The sequence below is a fragment of the Armigeres subalbatus genome, chromosome 2, assembly GCF_024139115.2.
Source record: "Armigeres subalbatus isolate Guangzhou_Male chromosome 2, GZ_Asu_2, whole genome shotgun sequence".
NCBI classification, from domain to species: domain Eukaryota; kingdom Metazoa; phylum Arthropoda; class Insecta; order Diptera; family Culicidae; genus Armigeres; species Armigeres subalbatus.
In genome coordinates, this window is record NC_085140.1 from 67,786,430 (window position 1) to 67,812,034 (window position 25,605).

The 25,605-nt window shown below is 39.5% G+C and overlaps 1 protein-coding gene across 1 annotated transcript in view; it reads right to left on the reverse strand.

The window, feature by feature from the left end:
- Positions 1 to 3,754, reverse strand: part of LOC134209019 (uncharacterized) — a 20,888-nt gene extending 17,134 nt beyond the window's left edge. The window contains exons 1-2 of the mRNA XM_062685000.1: positions 3,244 to 3,754; positions 3,017 to 3,184 (exon numbers count right to left, since the gene is read on the reverse strand). Coding sequence (XP_062540984.1) covers positions 3,017 to 3,184; positions 3,244 to 3,340 — 265 coding nt within the window. The 5' untranslated portion in view covers positions 3,341 to 3,754. The remainder of the gene's footprint in view (positions 1 to 3,016; positions 3,185 to 3,243) is intronic.
- Between the last annotated feature and the right edge of the window lie 21,851 nt (positions 3,755 to 25,605).

Here is a 25,605-nt window from a genome sequence, read left to right on the forward strand (position 1 = left end):
TTTGGATTCTTTGTCCGCATACTTAGATATATATATATATATATATATATATATATATATATATATATATATATATATATATATATATATATATATATATATATATATATATATATATATGTAGACAAAGAAATAAAAGGAATAAATTTTGGCTGATAAGCCCTTTTCAAATGTTGGTCTAGAGTAATTATCAATGAACTCAATAGGACACTGCACGAGAAAATCTCTTTCTTTTGTTCTTCATAAATTTTGACGTTTACTGTCCTTGTTGTTTTCAAATTTCTTTGCAGCAAGAAAGAGACAAAGCAGTCCGTGCAGTATCCTATACCAAATATTCAAAACGACAACAAAGAGTGAAACTATGATTTCGACACTGTTGTTTCATAAGGGCCAATGTCGCAAACGTAAACAATGCCTTTTCCTGCAAATTCCTCAACAACTAGGACCGCTCCCAGCTTACAACCACATGGAACTGGTGGCGCTCCGCGCCTTCTATCGAACGGAAGTGGAAAATACCGCCAGAAGTCTCTAATCTTCCTGAAATCAGCAGAAGTAGTCAATGTTTACGTTTGCGACTTTCGCCCTTTTGAAACAACAATGTCGATTTGATAAATCTGATTGCATGCAAACTAACACCATCAACAGGTGCAGTCAGACTAAACGCGACGGCCCGACGAGCAGTACTGAGATTTTCATTTTCATTGAGAGAGGTCACGCGATATTTACACTTTATTCTCTCCCGCTTTCATAGAAAACATAAACAATGAAAGGAATTCTGCCAAATTTTCACAGATTTTTATTTCATGAAAGCGCATCAAACTAGTGTAAACAAGCTGTTTCTTCTTCAATAATGTTACTTCTAACTCGAAAATCAAAAACAATACAATCATTGTATCGATTAGTCATTGTTATTTGCATAAATCTATTAAAACTATTTAGAAATTTAGATTTCAAAACATAGCACATTCCCATCATGACTGCTTGTAATGTGACAGGTGACCGGGAGACGGCTACATTTTCATTTGGTCTCTTGAAAATGAAAACGCAACTGTTTTCGCTTTCACATGACAGTCACGAAAACTAGCAGTACTGCCGACGAGACAGTGTAATTTGACAGTTCATTGATAATAATTGTTATTTCTTTGCGTGGCACGCGTCGCGTCACATCGCACGGTCGCGTTTACTCTGGCGGGCACCTAAGGGGCAAGCCAGAGTAAACGCTATGAGTGATGCAACGCGACGCGACACACGTAAAAGAATAGCAATCATTACCGTAAAAATAATAATGTTCTTCTTCTTCTTCTTATTGGCATTACATCCCACACTGGGACAGAGCCGCCTCGCAGCTTAGTGTTCATTAAGCACTTCCACAGTTATTAACTGCGAGGTTTCTAAGCCAAGTTACCATTTTTGCATTCGTATATCATGAGGCTAACACGATGATACTTTTATGCCCAGGGAAGTCGAGACAATTTCCAATCCGAAAATTGTCTAGACCGGCACCGGGAATCGAACCCAGCCACCCTCAGCATGGTCTTGCTTTGTAGCCGCGCGTCTTACCGCACGGCTAAGGAGGGTTATTTATTATTAAGATTTCTAACACTTTTTTGCCAAAGCAGCGGCTTAATGATATGTATGAGAAAAAACTTAAACATCGCATTAGCCACATACATTCCAAAACATATATGTACATTTCATTAACTTATGAATGTTATTAGCTTTTTCGTATGGGATCATTCATTAGGTGGCATAATGAAGTGCATTAGTATTTTCGAATGCTTTTTTGTTATAACTTATAAGGTTTTTTCGATACGTGTTCCAATGAACTGTAAAATTGCACTGGTTGCGTCGCGTCGCATCACATCACGTAAAAGAATTAAAATTATTATCAATGAACTGTCAAATTGCACTTGTGCTCGATTGGAACAACCGATTTGACAGCAAACTCGCTGTTCCAAATTGACATTGTTTCTCTATGTTATCAATCCAGCCTCGATTACCAGTTAAGATTACCAGGCGCGAGTTTTAATTGTTTACCAGCGCAGTAGCATAAGATGGCAAAACTGTCAAAATGCACGCAAGCGTACATGCGAAAAATATGGCGATCTACCATTCTGAGGGTTATTTTTAGAATATGCACTGACGATTTTCAGCAGATAACAAACCCGTTTGATTTTACCATGCGCGCAGAAAAAATTAACTGTGATCCCTGCGGAATGTTGTTACATCGACTAAATCATTGGTAAATTGTTTTGAAACCATGGTTAATTTTATGGTAGTTTTAAAAACAACACAATGGTAATTTTACCACGGATTTTTTTCTGTGTATCCATTGTGCTTGGTCTATTAGCCCTCGCCTAGGTGGAACATTGTCCTTAATCGCTGATGATGGGCCTTTTCATCTGACACTTCATTTCTAAATTGAAAATTAGAAAGTGATTTACTCATCTGTTTTGAAATTGGTCGACATAAAAAGCTATGTTTTTAAGTAAATGTTGGTTGAAGCGAACGTATGTTTTGATAAAGTTCTACTTCGACTTATACGTGATTTTTGAGCATGAGTGTTTCTTATTTGAATTAATGTTCAAGTGTTGTGAAAGGCACACAAACCATAAATCGAAGTGAATATTTAAGGTGCATCAGCAATGTATATTGAGTTTCAACGCCGGCAGAGCTACATACTTTGAATGAAAGGAAAAGTAGCTGTGAATTTGAATATTTTTAAAGGATGCAACAGCCTCAAAACGGGAGAACTATGAGTTGTTTGTAGATTTTCGTACATAATATCTCCACATAAAACAAGGACTTGACTAAACCGCCTGCTTTGATACATAGTAAGTAAATGATGCTGATTGCTAGTTTAATTGTATGCATTCTCAATTCACATAATATGTGAGATAATTGTAATGATAATATGACTTCATTTGAATGGAAGTTTGACAGAAAATTATTTTGCTTTTGAAGAATATAATATTGTGTTGCCAGAATGGTCGAGAATAGGTATTGATATACGTACCTGTGTCTTTCGATGTAACATTTACATTTTCAGATGTCCATCTCTCTTCGGCATTAAGTAGCATAAATAAACTGTTCGTGAAAGCAGCCAAAGCTAAATCGCTTGTTATTTGGCATCCATCATTCTCCAGCACGATTTGAGAGATTGGTTTATTTAACATTAGTGAGCCTGTAAAATAGATACAACGTTAGTATCTAAGAAAACAACATTGTTCAATATATAAATACCTTGTTTCATTAAACTGATAACATTCCTGCCTGCGGTTACGGTATGTCGATTCATACGGGTTACATCACAAATTTTGTAAACCGCGATCGTGTCCATTTTGGAATAAGCTACATAAGAGGAATCGAGTGTTTAACGAATAAGTATGTTTCATCTTTCTCTTGAAAGGAGTCCAGTGGTGCCCGGTCTATGAACTCCTCTATGCCTTTACAGATTAGACGGTCCTCGGCGTCATCAGCATCAAGTATTTTCATTAGCCCTTTTTCATGAACATTACATACAGTAGTTTTTCTGCCCAATACTACAATCTTTCGTGATACTTTGTTGTATATTATTAGGTTGATTTTCATGACATAGAAATTCTCGCCGTACTCATCATGCTCCAGAAACAGATATTTACCACTCTCATAGCTATAGCCTAGGTAACTGCCTTTTTCTACATATATATTCGAAATTTTATCAAGTTCGTGCTCCCTCAAAAGGTCTTGTGTTTTCATTGGAAGGTATTCCATGTTTTCCATGAAATTATCGAGCATGAAATCATTTTTGATATCGAACTGTTTGAGTACTCAGTAGCCCCTGATAATACTGATGCTGGTCCGTACAAAACTTAGTAACATTTTGAAATTCAATGTGCTTCTCAAACACCGTTTGAAGAAACAGTGTTTCCTTTCGCAATGAAGCGTACAGTAGGACATCAAAGGACCCAGTGATAAGATAAGTTGGGGATAATGTGTACAGAAATGGTGCTTCGGGCGCAGTGGAACTGAAAACTGAGTTTCTCTCATTTCAATGTACTCCTCGTAGTCGGATGCTAAGATTCGTATCTGCGATTCTGAAACTATTGTCGACGTGACGGTATCTGTTATTTTCTTGATAAGTAATAACATCTTAACCATAGGGTCGTTGTAATTAACATTTTTTTGTATGAATATAAATGGCACAATTTGTATGAAATGCCAAATGTCACATGCTTTAGCTTTAATATTTTTGGATTTTCGAGTGAAATTGAATTCGATCTTGGTATTTATTTTTAATTGCTTGAATAAACTATTGACTCTGCCTTGCAGAAAATTCAATGAAATAGTACGCTCGGTGACCATTCTTTTGAGAATCAAAAACATGTCACTGTTTGCCCAACCTTCAAATATATCGTGGGCTATACATGGAGCAGAACCACAATCAAAAATATTAAAGTACCGGAGCTCATTAAAGACAGAACTTCGTTTCACTCCACGGAATGGGATTTTTTGAGGATCTTCTCTGATAACTTCTAAGTCATAGTCATTGCTCTCGGGTGTTCTTTTTTCTGCTTTGCATAGTGGATCTTCTGCAAAAGAATCATGATTGACGTAGCAAGTGCGACAAAAATAAGAACTCCTGGAAAAGTTTTCCGTCAATCCAGCAACTTGGTGAGCGCCCAAATTGTCGTTCATTGTTGTGAATACAGATCCAAAAATACGTTCATCTTTTCCCTCCACATTGACAACAATACCCTCTTCCTCCAAAATCTTTAAATCCTCAATCATCCTTCGGTACACACTATCCATCCCAAAGTACGCAAGATCCTTGTTTTTGCAAAGCGCAACAAGATGAACGTTATCTGTTAGGCCTCTCAAATGCGGATCAACATTACCAATTACCATATAGATGCAATAGAGTTTGTATCATGAGGTAGCATTACCGATGGCATTAACCACCACCTCTGCGGCATCTTGATAAATAAACAGATTCAATGTTTTGTCATTAAAAAAAGGACTGTTCTTGAACTTGAGGCCATCAGTGTAATCACACAAATAGCCGGGAAGTGATGTTTTCAACCCAAATATCGCGTCATACACTATTTTGTCATTAAGAAGACTTTGCAATGTGTCTAAAATAGGCACATAGTGATAAAAACATTCAATGTGGTTATTATCTTTTTGCAAATCTACAATTGACCGCTTAACACTTCACATTTCTGTTTCACTATCTTATGTTGCAATGTTCCTACTTGAAATAATACTTCCACTACTTCTTGTATTGCGGTTTCTGTGATGTGGTACTTGGACAGTAGCTTCAAAACAAACACGACAATAATTTCTCCACTGCGCACTCCAAATCGTAGACTGAATCAATTAAACCATCAGCTCTTCCAGAATTGATCGGTTCTTCTCCGTCCTCGGAGGCGTTTTCAATGGTGTTTCGGCACTGAAATCTGGCTCCCGGATTGACGCATTAACGTTAGCTATACAATCTTTTCTCATTTGGACAAAGTCAAATTTGTGGGCGTAGAGGTTATGAAGTCTTAGACTATTAAATGTTGCAAAGGGCTTCCGTCTCGGGCATCTTAAAGGGCAATACACAGGCTGACCATCCGAAATGTGTTTTTGAGCATGTTTGAAAATCCTTTTAATATCCGTGTCTTCAAATGTACAAAATGCAAGTGTGCATTTCCGAGAAGGGCCAACGACAGCAGCAGAGTGACGCTTTTTCAAGTGGTTACGGAAAGATCTGTATGATTTGAAGGCGAGTTCGCATTTATCGACTGGACACTTGAAAAATAGGAGATTGCGATGTATCCGGATGTGATTAATGAAATCCGGAACACTTTCACTTGCATTTCCGCAACTACAAACGATTTTTCGCGACATTATCGATAGAAAACAAACCTTTTTTCACAGATCACGCGTATTCAATATGGCGACTGAAAAACGTTTGAACCTGATTTGAGAGCGCGGCGTTGAACTTGGTAATGGCGTGTAAATTTACGTTTGGTATGATAGAAAAATGAGAGTATGACGTAAAATTATGCTTCATTCACATTAAATATCAGTTTGAAATGGGAAATTATATCATAAAACATATGTTTCTATATGCTGGTGAATACATTAAACAGTTTACGTTATGTTTAACGGAAAAATGTATTCAGCAAAAAATTACAGCTTTATATTTTGAGTGTGTGTATAAATTCCATCACGTATAATTTTCATATTTTTTTGCTGTGTAGATAATAAGATTTTATACATTAAACAGTTTACGTTATGTTTAACGGAAAAATGTATTCAGCAAAAAATTACAGCTTTATATTTTGAGTGTGTGTATAAATTCCATCACGTATAATTTTCATATTTTTTTGCTGTGTAGATAATAAGATAATGTATAAAAAAAAAAACTCGTGCAAAATGCATAATAAATCGATTCATCGATCATTTTTTATTTCGGTTTTAAAATTTTACCAGTTATATCATAACATTCTTCCTTGTAAAAAGATGAACAAAACGAATATAGAACCGTTCGAATCGGTCTACCCATTCCCGATTGATGCGCGGTCGTACAAACACCAACTTTGTTTATATATATATATATATATAATTAAGAATATGGCTAATATTGACCATCTTTGTTTAATCAGAATGTATTCAAATGATTCAAATATTGTTCTTTCAAACCTTCTAAATCAGCATTTTTGCACAATTTAAAATTTTCCACAACGTTTACAACATGATGATCTGATATTCCATTCTGGTAAAGGGCTTTTCAAAAGCTTCCATTTGTACTACACAGAAAAAAAAGTTTTGACATGTACTCGTATAAGTAATGTAAACTTACAGTTCAAATCATGCACATAAATGGAATGCCATTTACTGCCCATAAATTCATAACAGTTCCATGTTTGCTTGATTTCCTATCTTCATGGGACTGTTATGAATTTATGGGCAGTTTAGCATGTAAATTTATTTGTTCGTTTTGCCATGTTCACAAATTTCTCCGTCATAGAGTCTAATATGAAACTAACTCGCCTATAATTTTACACAATGCCGTGTAAAATAAGTTCAAAGTGAGCCTGCACAGCGCCTTACATAGTTCAACGTCCGCCATATTTTCTTTCGTGTTGTTCATGTGCGATCGACGGAAAAAAATAAAAAAAAAGGTGGTAAAATGGAAAATCTTCAAAGAGCAGTAATTGTAGATCGACTTATTCAAAAATAAGGGATAAAGTGCACATTTGAAATCACAGTCACAGAACAACTGAATTATTTGTATGCCCGGTTGTTGAGTGCGCTAAGAAATTTTGCGTTTCCGTCATTTCGATCCAGATTTGAAGCATACCAGAAGATTCAAGTGTTCTCTTGTGGAATGTGATTTTGAAGAATATAGTTTTGAGCAAATTATGAAGCATACCGTTGTTTATATTGCTTCCGGGCAGCCTGTTTATTGTCAGCCCTTTGCCACAAGCAACATAAAATGTACGCTCACAGAAGAGGACTCAAAATATCAGATCAGGAATCATCACCAGATGCGCATTGCTTACCAAACGTTGGGGAAAATAGTGGCGGAGAAAAATTCGGCAATGAAAATGACGAAGTCATGGAAGAAAACAATGATCTGTATCCAATGATTGTGGCTAAAAAATATTGGGAGCTTTTTTTCTAAAACTTCTTTCAAAGCGTAACGTAATACCAATTGAGCAATACAGGAAACAGTAGAAGCTTTAGGGGAAGTTTCTCGATTCCAGGAAAAATATTTTTAATGCAGACGCAAGCAAATGATCGTAGAGCTTGAAATACCTATTGACATTGGTTCCAAAAACGAAATTGCGAGGAATGTTAGAGTGAAAGTGTATGTGTGACAATTCTAAGGAGTCATTCTACGGATTGATTCAAATAAAGTCATATTTCTGTGAAAGTATTATTATTCAGAAAGAAAAGTATTAAAGTCATTCCAATTTTTTAGTTGCCACCCGTTACTACGTTTATGTAGACCACACTCGAGTTACGGAAGGCCCTAACGACATAATTTGCGCAACGCAGGATATTATGTGCACGTACTACGTTCACAATTATACATATCTAAAATCAACATCAAAACTCTTGGAGCTGATTCAACAATATTTTCTGAAAATAACACCTTCCACTGCTTCAAAATCGAATGCATAGCGTATTGGCAACCAGCAACGTGTCGTACGGCGAGTGTTTTATGCCCTGGCAAGGCATGAGTGTGATGCAAGCGGTTCAAAATATGGATTTTTTTTTGGAAAATTGCGAAAAAGATGATGTGAACGATGGTGAAGCTAAATTAGGTACCTACACAGATAGAAAAAATAATTGAACTTTACACGAAATTAATGCACATAAAGGGAATGCCAAAAAGAGCGTAAATTTAAACGATATTTTCGCCTGAATGTATGCGATTTCTATTGCATTATGTCACTTTTGATATGATTTATGCTATGGAAATTGCATACATTTAGGGCGAACTTGTTGGAAAAGATCCATGTACGCTAAGAATGGTGTAATTTCCCACGTTCTATTTTTTACGCGCTCGATAATTTTCATTTTTTTTCTGTGTAGCGTAGTATAAATAGTGTGAGCTCTGAAAATTCAACGACGTGTAAAATTGCAGCGAAAAAACACTAGATATTCAATTAAATTTGGCTGAATTTTACAAGCAAGCACGGTTTGAATTTATTTCGGTTTAATAAAGCAGTAAGATCGATTGAATGTTATGTTTATGTGCATGCTACAAATATGTGCATGAAAATCTCTTTAAAATCCCAACATATTTTTATCTGTGTATAAATAGTGCAAGCTGCGATTGTTTTCTTCAAGTCGAGTCAAGTACGAGACACTGAAGACGGCCTTACAGTTCAGGTCGAAATACGTATTTGTAAAGACAACAAAACGTAGTGGAATTGAATTATTATTATTTAATCAGACTAAGGCCGAAGTGGCCTGTGCGGTATATAAAAGTCTTCTCCATTCGGCTCGGTCCATGGCTACACGTCGCCAACCACGCAGTCTACGGAGGGTCCGCAAGTCATCTTCCACCTGATCGATCCACCTTGCCCGCTGCGCACCTCGCCTTCTTGTGCCCGTCGGATCGTTGTCGAGAACCATTTTCACCGGGTTACTGTCCGACATTCTGGCTACGTGCCCGGCCCATCGCAGTCGTCCGATTTTCGCGGTGTGAACGATGGATGGTTCTCCCAACAGCCGATGCAATTCGTGGTTCATTCGCCTCCTCCACGTACCGTCCGCCATCTGCACCCCACCATAGATGGTACGCAGCACTTTCCTTTCGAAAACTCCAAGTGCGCGTTGGTCCTCCACGAGCATCGTCCAGGTCTCGTGTCCGTAGAGGACTACCGGTCTAATTAGCGTTTTGCAGATTGTCAGTTTGGTACGGCGGCGAACTCTATTCGATCGGAGCGTCTTGCGGAGTCCAAAGTACGTACGATTTCCAGCCACTATGCGTCTCCGAATTTCTCTGCTGGTGTCATTTTCGGCAGTCACCAGTGAGCCCAAGTACACAAATTCTTCTACCATCTCGATTTCGTCACCACCGATGCAAACTCGCGGTGGGTGGCTCACATTGTCTTCTCTTGAACCTCTTCCTATCATGTACTTCGTCTTCGACGTGTTGATGACTAGTCCGATCCGCTCAGCTTCCCTCTTCAGTCTGATGTAGGCTTCCTCCATCTTCTCAAAGTTACGTGCCATAATATCTATGTCGTCGGCGAAACCAAATAGCTGGACGGACTTATATATAGTGGAATTGAATGGAAAGTACTAAACTCGTCTCAGACGGTTGGATTATATGGATACCATTCAAATTGATGAATTCAAGTGACAAGAAGAAAAAGACGATCGATAATGAGAAACAAACAATCTCCCATGAGGAACTATAGAACAGCGGTTTTAAAATGCCCGAAAAAAAAATTCAAAACGAGTTTTAATTTAAAACTAATGGTTGTAAAGAACAATAAAAATAGGGAGCTACTTTAATAGAAAATATTTATTGAAATTGTATTGTTCTTTATCTAGCTTACTATTTCCATCGTACTTAATGCTACGTTTAGACAAGGCAAGTGAATTGAGCAAAGTGAATCGAACGCGAACTGAACGTGTAAACACCTTAGTTCAATTCACTTGAACGAAATGAAAGTTGAACATGTTCAACTTTTGGCAAGTCAATTGAATTCAACTGAGATGTTCAATTCACTTGCCCTGTCAAAACGTAGCATAACATCCATTAGTTTTTAATTTCATACATGTATTCTAAAATCACCATTAAATACTTCACCATAAAGAATTTTATTATTTTTCACTATAGGCCGTCTTCATCTTTTTGCCTATCGAATTCGTGAATACTGATATATTATTCTTTTAGAATAGCTCGTATGTGATTTCGTTGATATTAATTTGAATCAGTCTAACATTACACCATACATATAGGAAATAAGCTGATAACTAAGTAAGTGTGTCAACACTGCGTTTTTCTTGACAGTAAAGGGTATAAATAAGAGCAAACTTATCGAACCGTGTGTCAACGATAGCACATCCCGCATAATCATGGACCATACGTAGACCGCATCTGTTATAATTGAATAGAATAAGCGTTATTGTTACGATGGTCTTACTAATAGTAGTTAACTATAAATGGACAGTCTCATAAACTGTTTAAACAGTAGCTCAGATGGTAAACGGCCAAACGACCATATGAGTAATGGACGGTTAAGTATAATCAACATTTAAAGCCGGTCGTGTTTTCGAACAAAATTTTCGATGTACAATACATCAGTTGGTAGATGTACAATTCAAGAACTATATAATTATACATCGACAGCATGTCATGTACTAAGAGTAAGTGTTTATGTAGGGTTGGTATGGTGAATCAAGCTTAAAATGGTATGCTAACAATGATGTGAATAGTGACAATATATCTGATAACGCATATGTAATTATGTATGTCGTTTTTCATTATGCCGGGTGTTCAGGTCATATTGGCCGGGATTAGGCTTAGTAATATATCAGGCATTTCTCAGCCAAATTCACATCTTTGGAAAAGGAAGGGAAGTGGAAAAGGAAAAATCTATATTGCATGTTTGAACTAGTGTAAAGCCAGTTTAAATGATCTAAATGCATTCAATCAAAATGCGGTATCAAAAATAATAGTTTGTGCAACAAGTTGCAAAAAGATGATTTTTTTCAGCACGAGTGGTACAGCCTCGTTGGATAAATACTACGAGTGCAGAGAAAATCGAGTTTTGCAGCGAGTTGCACACGCTATTTTTTGCTATGACGAAAAATGAATTTAATTTGATAAATCTGTACCAAAATTGTACAGTCTAATTTACTCCACATAATCATTCTTGCCATTAAATTATGGTGCTGCGGAGAACAATCAGATTTTATGTTACCGTGCCACATTGCATAGTTCGATAAGCCGTGAAGCGATAGATGTACTTGCCTTGGGAAATTTCTGATGTCATGTCTACCAAACTATTTAATTTCTTACGGGGCGCATAGAATACACTATTTGAGCACTTACCCAAGCTAATTCACCATAATGTAGTCATGTCACTACTGTTCTGATGTTGGTTTTTCATTATAGCACCCAAATGAATGTTATAATGAATATTATGCAACCCATTTGAGTTGCATAATGTTCATAAGAGCACCCATTTCGTTGGTATGGAAAAATACTCCGTTTCCTCACTCAAAGACGAACTGTAAACCAGATATTATGATCAGGAATTGCAAAAAAGTAAATTTTGCACCAACTGTGCGATAATTCTTACCATTTCGGTCGCTTGAAATTTATGGAAATAGATTTGAAAATTAGGAGTTGTTTTTCCACTTACCCCAGTGGGTTGGGGTAGGTGGAAAACCCATGTTACCTTGAACTTCAATTGTGATGAGTAGTTACATATAACTAAAATCAAAAGATATTTGCTCTGAGTATCTTTTGTTGAATAATTTCATTGGCTTAACGAAATAGGTCTCTAAGGAATTCTCGTAATAGAGTGGAGGGCTGGTTTTGCCTCCTTGAACGCTAAGTGTACGTAAAATCTATATGTTTACCCTGAAGATGAACTTTTATAGGAAAAATGGGCCTTTCAAGGTTATAAACTAATCAACTTAGTTTAACAAATTATTTGAAATGATGTCTATGTGTGCGTGTTGTGTATGTGCGCAAAACACGTACAAAATTATAACCTATTTTTAAGCACTTGTCCTTAACCCTTTCGTTCCCAAAAAAATGCAATCAATGGCGAAACTAGTTATGAATATAATCTAATGTAATCAGGCGTTTTCTTATGTATATTAGTCCAAATACCACTGAAATCACAATGATAATAAAGAAGGAACATATTAAGATTCACAGCTATCGAAATAAACCCTGGAGGAAAGAAGAAAAATGCGTGATCAGCAGCCGAATTGCGAAGGTACAAGAAAATATTGGAAAATTTCTTTATAGATAGAGATTTATAAATTCTCTTTCTCTTTCCAAAAATTTCTTCTCTTCATACCTTATTCCGATAGACTGAAGAGATAGATAAAACTAAAATTTCTTGCGAAGAAAAATATCCACTAGATGTCTTTTGAAAACTATTTGCATACCGATTGTTCAAAACATCCTCATATCGAAAATAAAACTTGCTTTCGCTCATTGTTATCGAAATAATGAAGGGGAAAAAATGATAAATATTCAATCTTGTGATGAAAATATGCATTAACAGCAACATTGTTGTGATTTTTAACTATCTAAGAAAACGAATTCTCTAACTTTATTACCTCAAAAACACCGAACCATTAGCATTAGCTTAGCTTTAGCTTAGCTTTAGCTTAGCTTTAGCTTAGCTTTAGCTTAGCTTTAGCTTAGCTTTAGCTTAGCTTTAGCTTAGCTTTAGCTTAGCTTTAGCTTAGCTTTAGCTTAGCTTTAGCTTAGCTTTAGCTTAGCTTTAGCTTAGCTTTAGCTTAGCTTTAGCTTAGCTTTAGCTTAGCTTTAGCTTAGCTTTAGCTTAGCTTTAGCTTAGCTTTAGCTTAGCTTTAGCCCTGCTTTAGCTTAGCTTTAGCCCGTGCTTTAGCTTAGCTTTAGCCCGTGCTTTAGCTTAGCTTTAGCCCGTGCTTTAGCTTAGCTTTAGCCTGTGCTTTAGCTAGCTTTAGCTTTAGCCCGTGCTTTAGCTTAGCTTTAGCCCGTGCTTTAGCTTAGCTTTAGCCCGTGCTTTAGCTTAGCTTTAGCCCGTGCTTTAGCTTAGCTTTAGCCCGTGCTTTAGCTTAGCTTTAGCCCGTGCTTTAGCTTAGCTTTAGCCCGTGCTTTAGCTTAGCTTTAGCCCGTGCTTTAGCTTAGCTTTAGCCCGTGCTTTAGCTTAGCTTTAGCCTGTGCTTTAGCTTAGCTTTAGCCTGTGCTTTTAGCTTAGCTTTAGCCTGTGCTTTAGCTTAGCTTTAGCCTGTGCTTTAAGCTTAGCTTTAGCCTGTGCTTTAGCTTAGCTTTAGCCTGTGCTTTAGCTTAGCTTTAGCCGTGCTTTAGCTTAGCTTTAGCCTGTGCTTTTAGCTTAGCTTTAGCTTAGCTTTAGCTTAGCTTTAGCTTGTGCTTTAGCTTAGCTTTAGCTTGTGCTTTAGCTTAGCTTTAGCTTGTGCTTTAGCTTAGCTTTAGCTTGTGCTTTAGCTTAGCTTTAGCTTGTGCTTTAGCTTAGCTTTAGCTTAGCTTTAGCTTAGCTTTAGCTTAGCTTTAGCTTAGCTTTAGCCTGTGCTTTAGCTTAGCTTTAGCCTGTGCTTTTAGCTTAGCTTTAGCCCTGTGCTTTAGCTTAGCTTTTAGCCTGTGCTTTAGCTTAGCTTTAGCCTGTGCTTTAGCTTAGCTTTAGCCGATGCTTAGCTTAGCTTTAGCCCGTGCTTTAGCTTAGCTTTAGCCTGTGCTTTAGCTTAGCTTTAGCCTGTGCTTTAGCTTAGCTTTAGCCTGTGCTTTAGCTTAGCTTTTAGCCTGTGCCTTAGCTTTAGCCTGTGCTTTAGCTTAGCTTTAGCCTGTGCTTTAGCTAGCTTTAGCCTGTGCTTTAGCTTAGCTTTAGCCCGTGCTTTAGCTTAGCTTTAGCCCGTGCTTTAGCTTAGCTTTAGCCCGTGCTTTAGCTTAGCTTTAGCCCGTGCTTTAGCTTAGCTTTAGCCCGTGCTTTAGCTTAGCTTTAGCCCGTGCCTTAGCTTTAGCCCGTGCTTTAGCTTAGCTTTAGCCCGTGCTTTAGCTTAGCTTTAGCCCGTGCTTTAGCTTAGCTTTAGCCCGTGCTTTAGCTTAGCTTTAGCCCGTGCTTTAGCTTAGCTTTAGCCCGTGCTTTAGCTTAGCTTTAGCCCGTGCTTTAGCAGCTTTAGCTTTAGCCTGTGCTTTAGCTTAGCTTTAGCCTGTGCTTTAGCTTAGCTTTAGCCCGTGCTTTAGCTTAGCTTTAGCCCGTGCTTCAGCTTAGCTTAAGCCCGTGCTTTAGCTTAGCTTTAGCCCGTGCTTTAGCTTAGCTTTAGCCCGTGCTTTAGCTTAGCTTTAGCCCGTGCCTTAGCTTTAGCCCGTGCTTTAGCTTAGCTTTGGCCCGTGCTTTAGCTTAGCTTTAGCCCGTGCTTTAGCTTAGCTTTAGCCCGTGCTTTAGCTTAGCTTTAGCCCGTGCTTTAGCTTAGCTTTAGCCCGTGCTTCAGCTTAGCTTTAGCCCGTGCTTTAGCTTAGCATTAGCCCGTGCTTTAGCTTAGCTTTAGCCCGTGCTTTAGCCCGTGGTTTAGCCCGTGCTTTAGCCCGTGCTTTAGCCCGTGGTTTAGCCCGTGCTTTAGCCCGTGGTTTAGCCGTGCTTTAGCCCGTGGTTTAGCCCGTGCTTTAGCCCGTGCTTTAGCCCGTGCTTTAGCCCGTGCTTTAGCCCGTGCTTTAGCCCGTGCTTTAGCCCGTGCTTTAGCCCGTGCTTTAGCCCGTGCTTTAGCCCGTGCTTTAGCTTAGCTTTAGCTTAGCTCCTTTCGACCTTATGTCCTTCGACCTTTTGACGCGGTTTTTTTGTTTCAACCTTTTGATCCTTCGACCTTTTGTCGTTTCGACCGTTTTGACCTTCGACCTTTTGTCCTTCGACCTTTTGTCCTTCGACCTTTTGACCTTCGACCTTTTGTCCTACAACCTGCAATTTATACTGGGAAAGGTGAAAATGTGCAGAGGGCCATCAGAGAACAATATTGAAACTGACTATAACTGTATTCACTTTTTGTGCAAAAATGTATTAAAATCTGGAATGTGACTGTTATGAGAATAAATAGCAAGAGTAGTTTTGATGTTCAAATTTCTAGAACAAAGCCTATTATTTTATCAGTTTTTCTTAAAGATGAGGTTATTTTAAGCTTATTTCTGGAAGAAAAACAAAATCGTCAAAAATCGACATGGGACTCTTATATGAATGGCGGCAGGAAAAGTCTGCATGAAATGAAAAACAAATAATGCAAATGTACTGCGAACCGCTTCAACAGTTCAAAATTGCTATGCGGCCCTACCTAGATAGTAAGCATGCTGGGGACCACTGTTCTAAGTACTCCAAACCATTCTGGAGTTCAGAACCTTGATCTATAGACGAATCATCTGCACTTCCAATCACTGGGATGTTGGATATACGGGATAGGTAGTGTTCATTTTTTCCGGATAAACTGACACGGTTGATCAAAGCGACGATGGATCGGGTGATGTGCGTAGTTCGAGTTTCAGGGGCATTCTCGAGCCCCTTCGAAACCCGCAGAGGGTTACGGCAAGGTGATGGTCTTTCGTGTCTGCTATTCAACATCGCTTTGGCTTAGCTTTAGTGGCGAGTGGCACAATTTTCAATAAGTCCGTCCAGCTATTTGGCTTCGCCGACGACATAGATATTATGGCACGTAACTTTGAGAAGATGGAGGAAGCCTACATCAGACTGAAGAGGGAAGCCAAGCGGATCGGACTAGTCATCAACACGTCGAAGACGAAGTACATGATAGGGAGAGGCTCAAGAGAGGTCAATGTAAGCCACCCACCACGAGTTTGTATTGGTGGGGACGAAATCGAGGTGGTAGAAGAATTTGTGTACTTGGGCTCACTGGTGACTGCCGAAAATGATACCAGCAGAGAAATTCGGAGGCGTATAGTGGCTGGAAATCGTACGTACTTTGGACTCCGCAAGACGCTTCGATCGAATAGAGTTCGCCGCCGTACCAAACTGACCATCTACAAAACGCTCATTAGACCGGTAGTCCTCTACGGACACGAGACCTGGACGATGCTCGTGGAGGACCAACGCGCACTCGGAGTTTTCGAAAGGAAAGTGCTGCGTACCATCTATGGTGGGGTGCAGATGGCGGACGGTACATGGAGGAGGCGAATGAACCACGAGTTGCATCAGCTGTTGGGAGAACCATCCATCGTTCACACCGCGAAAATCGGACGACTGCGGTGGGCCGGGCACGTAGCCAGAATGTCGGACAATAACCCAGTGAAAATGGTTCTCGAGAACGATCCGACGGGCACAAGAAGGTGCGCAGCGGGCAAGGTGGATCGATCAGGTGGAAGATGACTTGCGGACCCTCCGTAGACTGCGTGGCTGGCGACGTGTTGCCATGGACCGAGCCGAATGGAGAAGACTCTTACATACCGCACAGGTCACTTCGGCCTTAGTCTGAAATAATAATAGTGTTCATTTTGCTTAAAGGTATGTCGGGTGTAGCGTGTAGTTTTATCGAGGTTCAAACAAAAACACAATCGAACGAGCAGTAAATATTTGATTAAATGACCGCACAACCCAACACAAAATATTTCGATGATTGCGCGATAGTTCCGCGTGCTAAGGGAAACACGATCGGACGTGCACTAATTTTTTTCTTGCTTATAAATTTATTCACTCGCAGAACAAAATCGAATGTAAATGAAACGCTGTTCATTGATACAGATTCTCGAAGGCCTCTACTTTAAAAGTGTTCAATATTTAAACATCAAAAGCTACGAAATACATGATAAAATAAATGAATTACCTAAATCAACACCTCCTGAAACGAAATCCGCCCAGAGTGGACGGATTTCGAATCAATGGATCAAAATCCGTACAACTATTTTTTTACTAAATATTTAAATTAAAACAGACTTATTGACTAGACTATCACTGTACTGTAAATAGTTCAATACGCACCTTGAGAAGCGATCCCTTAGATTTGTATTCCGCTTATCTTACTGTATCAACCGCAGGTTGACATTAAAACACAGTTACTTTTGTTGGTATTTTGTTCAACACGAAAACAAATGGCGCCAGAAACTGGGCGTTTAGTGGGTGGCTATTTGTTCTACATTAATGCTGTTTTAATTTCAAATTTCATTTTATTTACTTTATATGAAGTATATGAACAGGATTAGATAAATTATTCATAAATTGATTATCCTAAACCCTTTTCAATTGATTAATATCTTATGAAGTGGGCGGACTTCGCTGCTGTACGAATTTCGGTCCCCTACGGAATGGAATGGAAGAGGTAGCACGAGTGATGTGGTAGAGGCTTGTAAAATTCTACGTCTTGGTTTCTAAAGCGCACACTGTGATCTCGTATGCGCAGTCAAGACATTTAAAAAAAAACCTGATTGATCCACCTAGCGGTGTTTGTGCCTTTCTCGTACATCAGATATACTAAAAAAATGAGTGAGAATTTCTTAGGGTGTGTTTTGTATATAAATCGTATTATGACCATAACTTTTGATCCCATCGTTCGGTCTGGCCAATTTTCATTAGTAAACAGTGGGACAGGATTCCCTGTCGAATGCAATCTATTACAAATGAATCGGATCAAGATAAGTGTTCAAAAGATGAGTGAGTTTTATTTTGCGCACATACATACTCACAGACAGGCATCATCTCAATTCGTCGAGCTGAGTCGATTGGTATATTACACTATGGGTCTCCGGACCTTCTATCACAAAATCGTCTTGGAAGTTAATATATAGCCTTTTCGTTACACCCTGGTGTACGAGAAAGGCAAAAACAGGCCTTCAACTGAATGCGTAGGACTGCGAATCCAGAGTTAAGAAGTTTGTATTTTCGTTAAGTCTAGTATGTTTTCGGGTGGAAAACAATCTCGATTGCGGCATAATGTATCCATTGTACTTGCCAAATAGGACATACACTTATGCAATGGCGGGCATAGAAAAGCTTTTAAATTTCAACTGAGAAAATGGTGAAGGATACCAGTTGAAAAGCGCGCCAGGTTTCCTTGGAATGTAGACCCTTAGAAGAAGAAAAGAAGAAGTAGAAGTGAATGCGTTTGAATATCTGTATTTCGTTTGAATCATTTTACTCTAGTATCTATTTTATTAGTAGTACTCACGATTCCTTCCTAGCGAAACAACAACGTAGTTCCATCCTGGCCTCGTTCACCTAAGTTGAGATATAAATGGAATGTGATGAATGGTTTTAGCTGATTTTGGCAACTAATACCATCTCCTCTGATATGATTACGTGCGATATCATCCTGCGTTGTTTAATTGTTATTTTATTATAAAAATTGGAGTTACTTTACTCCTCGTGAAAACGGTGGGTTTCTTACTCTTAAAACCAATTATAATACTATCACTACCGGCAACTTGTGGTTTTCCGATTTGTACTTTTGAGCAAAACTGGATCTACAAAATAGGTGCAGAATAATCCGATCAACGATACAACCAAATAGGGAGGACAACCAACACTGATGACACTTCCCATTGGGTCCAAGGACTAGACGCATCTAAATACATAAAATTATTATCTCAGTAACATTATTTCGAAAATTCCAAAATATATTGCATAATAAACTGTTTCGGACTTACCCCAGTAAAAGCCGTCGTCGCTCCAAACGATAGCACTGAATATTTTATTTCCACCGTATAGTTCTCGAGTTAGTTCGGGTTCCAGGAATCCTGTTTTCTCCTGAAGTTGTTCCATGATTTCCATTGTCACACTGTTTTGGCGATACAATTTTGTTTAACTTGAATTCACGTTGTCTCGTCTTGAAGCTGCTAAACATTGTTTTATTTCAGTCCATCTTGACCTTCCAGGCTCCATTGATGCTTTCTGCCTGTAATATTTATGGAATCCTCGACTTCACATTCTGTTCACCGTGAAGAAACCTAAAACAATACACACTATTTTATATAGAAAGCAACATCATAAACAAGCTAATGAAATTACCTACTTGTAACCACAGTTCTATCGATTTCGAAGGAAAAATGAGCAAATAAAATTACGAAAGAACACAAATACTTCTGGCTTTTAGCGCACTAATCACTATCAGTTTCATCCATACTGAACTCACGCCTTCGGAGTTTGGTCCGCTTCTTAGTACGCAGAAAATATCAAATTAATAAATCTCATTACCCTGGACAGTTCTTTAATCGCAAACAGATTAATTGTTTAATAATAATTGAATTCTAATTTGAAGAATCTCGCTATTTGTAAACAAACAACAAACTGCTCGAAAAATTTGGCGCTTGACACATGCTGTCAGCTGTCAAATAGTACCTAAAATGCTAGTGCGAACGGTTTTGTTATTCAGAGTAACACCTTCGAATAACATGTTATTCACTGTAATCTGAACAAGGCATAACATGCATTCGACCCTGCTGCGACAGAAGAGCATGACTTCAACTCGAAACGAAATGAAAACAGAGAGTTTTCTCTGGCAAAGAGAGCGCGACGCTTGTCAGTTTTGTTTTGTTGAATTTCTCCTTCATCCCAGTTAGAACAGCTCTCTCGTAATAATTGTTCGTAATAAATTCTTTATGACTCTTTTTGCGGATATCTTTTGACAGCGCAAAACGTATGAATATTACGTAAAAAATGACATCATAAAGCGTATTTACCCTGAAACGCCAATTATTATGTCATTAATGGCGTAATCTGAATAGGCTATAAGTTGGATTTTTAGTAATATATATCATTTGAATTGGGAATCATTTCTAATGTGGATCAAAACGGTTAATGGACAATCAAACTTGTTTCTGTTCTTTAAAGTGGAAAGTGATTTTATTTAAGAACTCGTGAGCAAAGTGATTATGCTTCAACTTTAGTTTCATGAGTTGTTGTTATGCTTCAATGGCTTCGCTTCAAAAGTTTCATATGTCTGCTAGACTTTCCAATAGTGTACCTACCAGCGCGATTTAAATACCAATCAAATTTGCATTCTCAATTATTCCTGCAGCAAATTCAAATTTCATCACAATTCCACTTGTACGCAGTTGACCTCCCTCCGGAGGGTGATTCGCCTGATGCTGGAACTTTCGCTTTCATCCTGTCCGGCAGAGGTTATTTCTCAAAATCAACATTAACGACCGTGCGGGACGGTGCATTCAATGTTGTAAGCCATTCTTTCTTTTCACAAACCATAAATACTCATCATCCAGCGGGTGCAGGTGGATTTGATCGTAACACAATGATGCTCGACGGCAGCGATACGCTCTGTCAAATTGATTACAATGCACACCGATAATGATCATGGGGGGTATCCGATATGAAATTTGAATTTGTTTATCGTTCTTCTGATTTATTGAAAAACTTCTTGTTAATTGTGTTCAAATATATTTTTAACCTGAACATCATTTTGGTACCACTACTGTATGTTGCTGTCAAGAGAAATCTAAAATCTAACCACTGCCAAAACCTTCACCTTTAACATTGGAGTTCCTTTTAGAGTTTCCAACATTCCCTAACGAAGTTTGCGAACACCTTACTTGACACAAAAACCCTCACAAACTCAGCGCACCTATGCGACATTTCTAGAAAAACAAAAAAAAATCGAATCAGTGGTGGACCGTCCTGGTAAACGCAAAACGGACGCCAAGATCATTCGTGAAGTAAAGAAGAACTTGAAGATAACTGTCCGCGAGATCCAGGAAACCCTTCAACTATCAGTTTCAAGTCAAACTGTTCGTCGCCGTCTTGTAGCGCAGGGGCTAAAAACCATATTTCCGGAAACGCCCATTTATCAGCAAGACAAACAAAGCTAAGCGGCTTGGATTCGCTAAGGAGCATGATGATAAGCCACTAGAGTTCTGGAAAACGGTTCTATGGACAGACGGCGAGTCCGTGTATGGTGCAGGCCAGGTAAGGAGCTTCAGGAGTGCCACATCCAAGGTACGGTGAAGCGTGGAGGAGGAAATGTTATGGTGTGGGGATGTGTTTCGTGGAGTTGAGTTGGACGCATCGTACAAATCGACGGAACAATGACGGCAATATCCTGTCGGAAAATTTGAAGGTTTAGCTGATCCAGAAAAGCCTTGAAAAGAAATTCACATTTCAACAGGACAACAACTCGAAGCATAATATCAAAAAGATAATGTCTTACTTCCAGTCTTGTAGAATCAAACCATTAGAATGGCCACCTCAAAGCCCGGACCTCAACACTATCGAGAATTTGTGGGCGAGCCGCCTCGAAGCTTAGTGTTCATTGAGCAATTTTATGTGTTGAAGATACTATTTTGGAGCATTCCAGTTCATCCAAACTATCCGTCAGGTCAGGTCTTGAATTCTACCATAGAAGCAAAAAGTAATGTGCATATACAAATACTCAGAATACATCCTACTCAGTCCAAAGATACCAAATGACTCATGGGAAATTTTTCTGGGTGCCCCATTGTGACATTCTAGAATGCGTGAAATGTTCTGAAGCTCGGCTCGTAAGATCTACGTAACAACGGCCTCCAAAATGTTTTCGCAGCTATCACCTTCCCAACAGATCTTGGATACCTGCAAAGAAACGTTATACCGATCTTTCTGCATTTCAATACACTGAGAGCCATTCAAAATGTTCTTGAGATCAGGTCGTCAGATCTACAATCAAGTAAAAGCGCAATGCTTGTTTCAAATCAAGCTCTGGTCATCCTGCCCAGTTAAAAGAAATCAAATGAATTATTGAAAAAAAATCTGCGTGACCCATAATAACATTCTAGAAGTCGCGAAATGATCTGAAGTTCGGCTCGTAAGACCTACGCAACAACGGCCTCGAAAATGTTTTCAGGAGCTATCAAAACCCTTCCCAACAGATCCTTGGATACCTGCAAAAAACGTTATACCGATCTTTCTGCATTTCAATACACTGAAGGCCATTCAACGTTCTTGAGTTCAGGTCGATCTACAATCAAGTAAAAGCGCAATGCTTGTTTCAAATCAAGCTCAGGTCATCCTGCTCAGCTCAAAGAAATCAAATGACTTATTGAAAGACAATCTGCGGGTCTAATAATGACATTCTAGTATGCGCGAACTGTTCTGAAGTTCAGCTCGTAAGACCTACGCAGCGACGGCCTCCTAAATGTTTTCGGCAGATCCTTGGATATCTGTCAGAAACGTTATACCGATCTTTCTCATTTCAATACTGAAGGCCATCCAAAACGTTCTTGAGTTCAGGTCGTCAGCTCTATAATCAAGTAGAAGCGTAGTGTCCTATAATCAGATTCCAGAATGCATGGAATGTTCTGAAGTTCGGCTCGTAAGATCTACAAAACAACGGCCTCCAAATGCACACTATCAAAACCTTCCCAACAGATCCTTAGATACCTGCTAAGAAACGTTGTACCGATCTTTCTGCATTTCAATACACTGATGGCCTTCCAAAACGTTCTTGAGTTCAGGTCGTCAGATCTACAGTCAAGTAGAAGCGTAGTGCCCCATAATTACATTCTAGAATGCGTGGAATCACTTGGTTATAAGACGAGTTTGACGCGAGTCGAGTCAAGTACGAGACTTGAACGACCTTACTGTTGAGGTCAAAATACGTATCTGTCAAGGTATAATAAAGTGGTGTAATCACTCTAATAAAGAATAATAATAAAAAAGTGGTGTAATTGAATGGGATTGTACAAACTCGTCTTATGACAAGTGAAGACATTCCACTAAAAAGCTCAAAAAAATGTTCTTCACACGCGTTGAATGTTCTGAAGTTCGGTTAGTAAGACCTACACAACAACGGCCTCCAAAACCAATAGCTGCTTTTGATAGCTGCCGAAAACATTTTCGAGGGCGTCGCGAGCGGAACTTTAGAACATTTCGCGCATTCTAGAGTGTCATTATGAGATCCGAAGATTTTTTTTTCAATAAGTCATTTGATTTCTTTGAACTAGACAGGATGGTCTTAGCTTGATTTGAAACAAGCATTGCGTTTCTACTTGATTGTAGATCTGACGACCTGAACTCAAGAACGTTTTGGTAGAAGCGTTGAAGCGCAATGGTTGTTTCGAATCAAGCTCAGGTTTCGGATGGCCTTCAGGGTATTTGAATTGCAGAAAGATCGGTACCTTGACAATACCAGTCTGCAGCAAATCTTGACGGGCTCGCACTGATCTCCTGGTCGCCTTCAATAAGTCATTTGATTTCTTTGAGCTGACAGGATGACCTGAGCTTGATTTGAACAACCATTGCGCTTCTATTTTGTAGATCTGACACCTGAACTCAAGAACATTAGAATGACCTTCAGTGTATTGAAATGCGAAAGATCATATACTGTTTCTGCGGTATCAGATATATGGAAGGTTTGATAGCTCTCGAAATCATTTTGGAAGCCGATGTTCCGTAGGTCTTACTATCCGAACTTCAGAACATTTCGTGCATAGTAGCTTAAGAGAATCTTAAGAATCCCAACTGGCACTATTGAATGCATTCCTCACGTCGAGAGTCACTACTGCACAATAGTGAACTCTCCTCCTCTTATGCTGGATAGCTATCTCCACGGATGGTAACCGAAAGATAGCGTCTATGTCGACTTACCTTTTCGGAAGCCAAACTGGTTCTCGATAGACCATCCGCACCCTCCGTGCGTATCAACAACCTGTTGAGGATGATTTTCTCAAGCACCTTCCCGCCGATCAAGCGGCATATTGGTCTACATGCCGACGGATCCCGATGGTTTTCCGCCTTTGGCAATGGACTAGCTCTGCCTTTTCCTAGCTAGGGAAGACCCCTCGTTCAGGCATCTCTGCATGACAGGTCTGAACATCTCGGAGCCTCAGCAATGGCCGCTTTGATAGCCAGGTTCAGATACCAATCGGGACCGTGCAATCCCGCAAGTTCCGCCACAGTTATTCTTCCCTCATCGCCCACCCTGGCGCCTGGCAGCTCAAAAAAGGGCCTGCGACTTGGTCATGCATGGGAAGAGCCCCGATGATCATCTCCAGCATCTCTGGAACCGCTCTATGAGCCATCGCCCCGTGTCTTAGCCATTACGACCCCATAGGCGTCACCCCATGGATTCGCGTTGGCACTTTGATACAGGCCCTCGAAGCAGGCTTTTTGTTGATTTAATCTCAGTCTTCAGAGCGCTCTAGCAGCCACGAACGCCACCCGCCGTTCAACACGCTTCTCTTCTGTTTGTGTATTTGTATGTATGTGTGTGCAAAATGCCGCAAAAAGTCTCACTCATTTTAAGGCTTTAGGAATTTGCTCGCAACAAGTTGCATTCGTCGCAGAATCCTGTCCTATTGTTTACTTTTGAAAATTAGACAGATCGGACTATGGGATCACAATTTATGGTCAAAATATGGTTTTACCTTTAGCAACAGTTCTTCCGAAAGTTACTCCCGAAGTTCTTCCGGAAGTTCCTCCAGAAGTTTCTCCAGAAGTCCCTCCGGATGTTCCTCCGGAAGTTCCTACGGGAGTTCCTCCGGCAGTTCCTGTGGGAATTCCTCCGGAAGTTTCTCCGTGAATTCCTTAGGAAGTTCCTCCGGGAATTCCTTAGGAAGTTTCCTCGAATTCCTCGAAGTTCATCCGGGAATTCCTTAGAAGTTCCTCAGGAATTCCTTATGAAGTTCCTCAGGAATTCCTTGGAAGTTCTCCAGAATTCCTTAGGAAGTTTCTCCAGGAATTCTAGGAAGTTCTCCAGGAATTCAGAAGTTCTCCAGAATTCTTAGGAAGTTCCTTTCAATTCCTTAGGAATTCCTCAGAAGTTCCCAGAAGTTCCTCAGAAGTTCCTCCAGAATTCCTCCGGAAGTTCTTCCAGGAATCCTCGGAAGTTCCTCCAGGACCCTCCGGAGTTTCTTCAGGAATTCCTCCGGAAGTTCCTTCAGGAATTCCTCGAAGTTCCTTCAGGAATTCTCCGGAAATTCTGAGGAATTCCTGGAGGAACTTCTGGAGGAACTTGGAGAACTTCGGAATTGAAGGAACTTCGAAGGAATTCTGAAGAGTGTCCGGAGGAATTCCTAATTCCCGTAGGAACTGCCGGAGGAACTCCCAGGAACTGTAAGACTTCTGGAGGAACTTCGGAGAATGTGAAGAACTTCGGAATTCGAAGATGTCCGAGGAATTCTCAAGGAGTTTCGGAGGAATTCTAAAGGAGTTTCGGAGGAATTCCTCAAGAATTTCGGAGGAATTCCTCAAATTCCTCTGGAGTTCCTCAGGAATTCTCCGGAAGTTCCTCAAGGAATTACTCGGAAGTTCCTCCAGGAATTACTCGGAAGTTCTCCAGAAGTTCCTCCAGAAGTTCTTCGAAGTTCCTCCAGGAATTCCTCCGGAAGTTCCTCCAGAATTCCTCAGGAAGTTCCTCCAGGAATTCCTCGGAAGTTCCTCCAGGAATTTCCGCCGGAAGTTCCTCCAGGAATTCCTCCGGAAGTTCCTCAGGAACTCCTCGGAG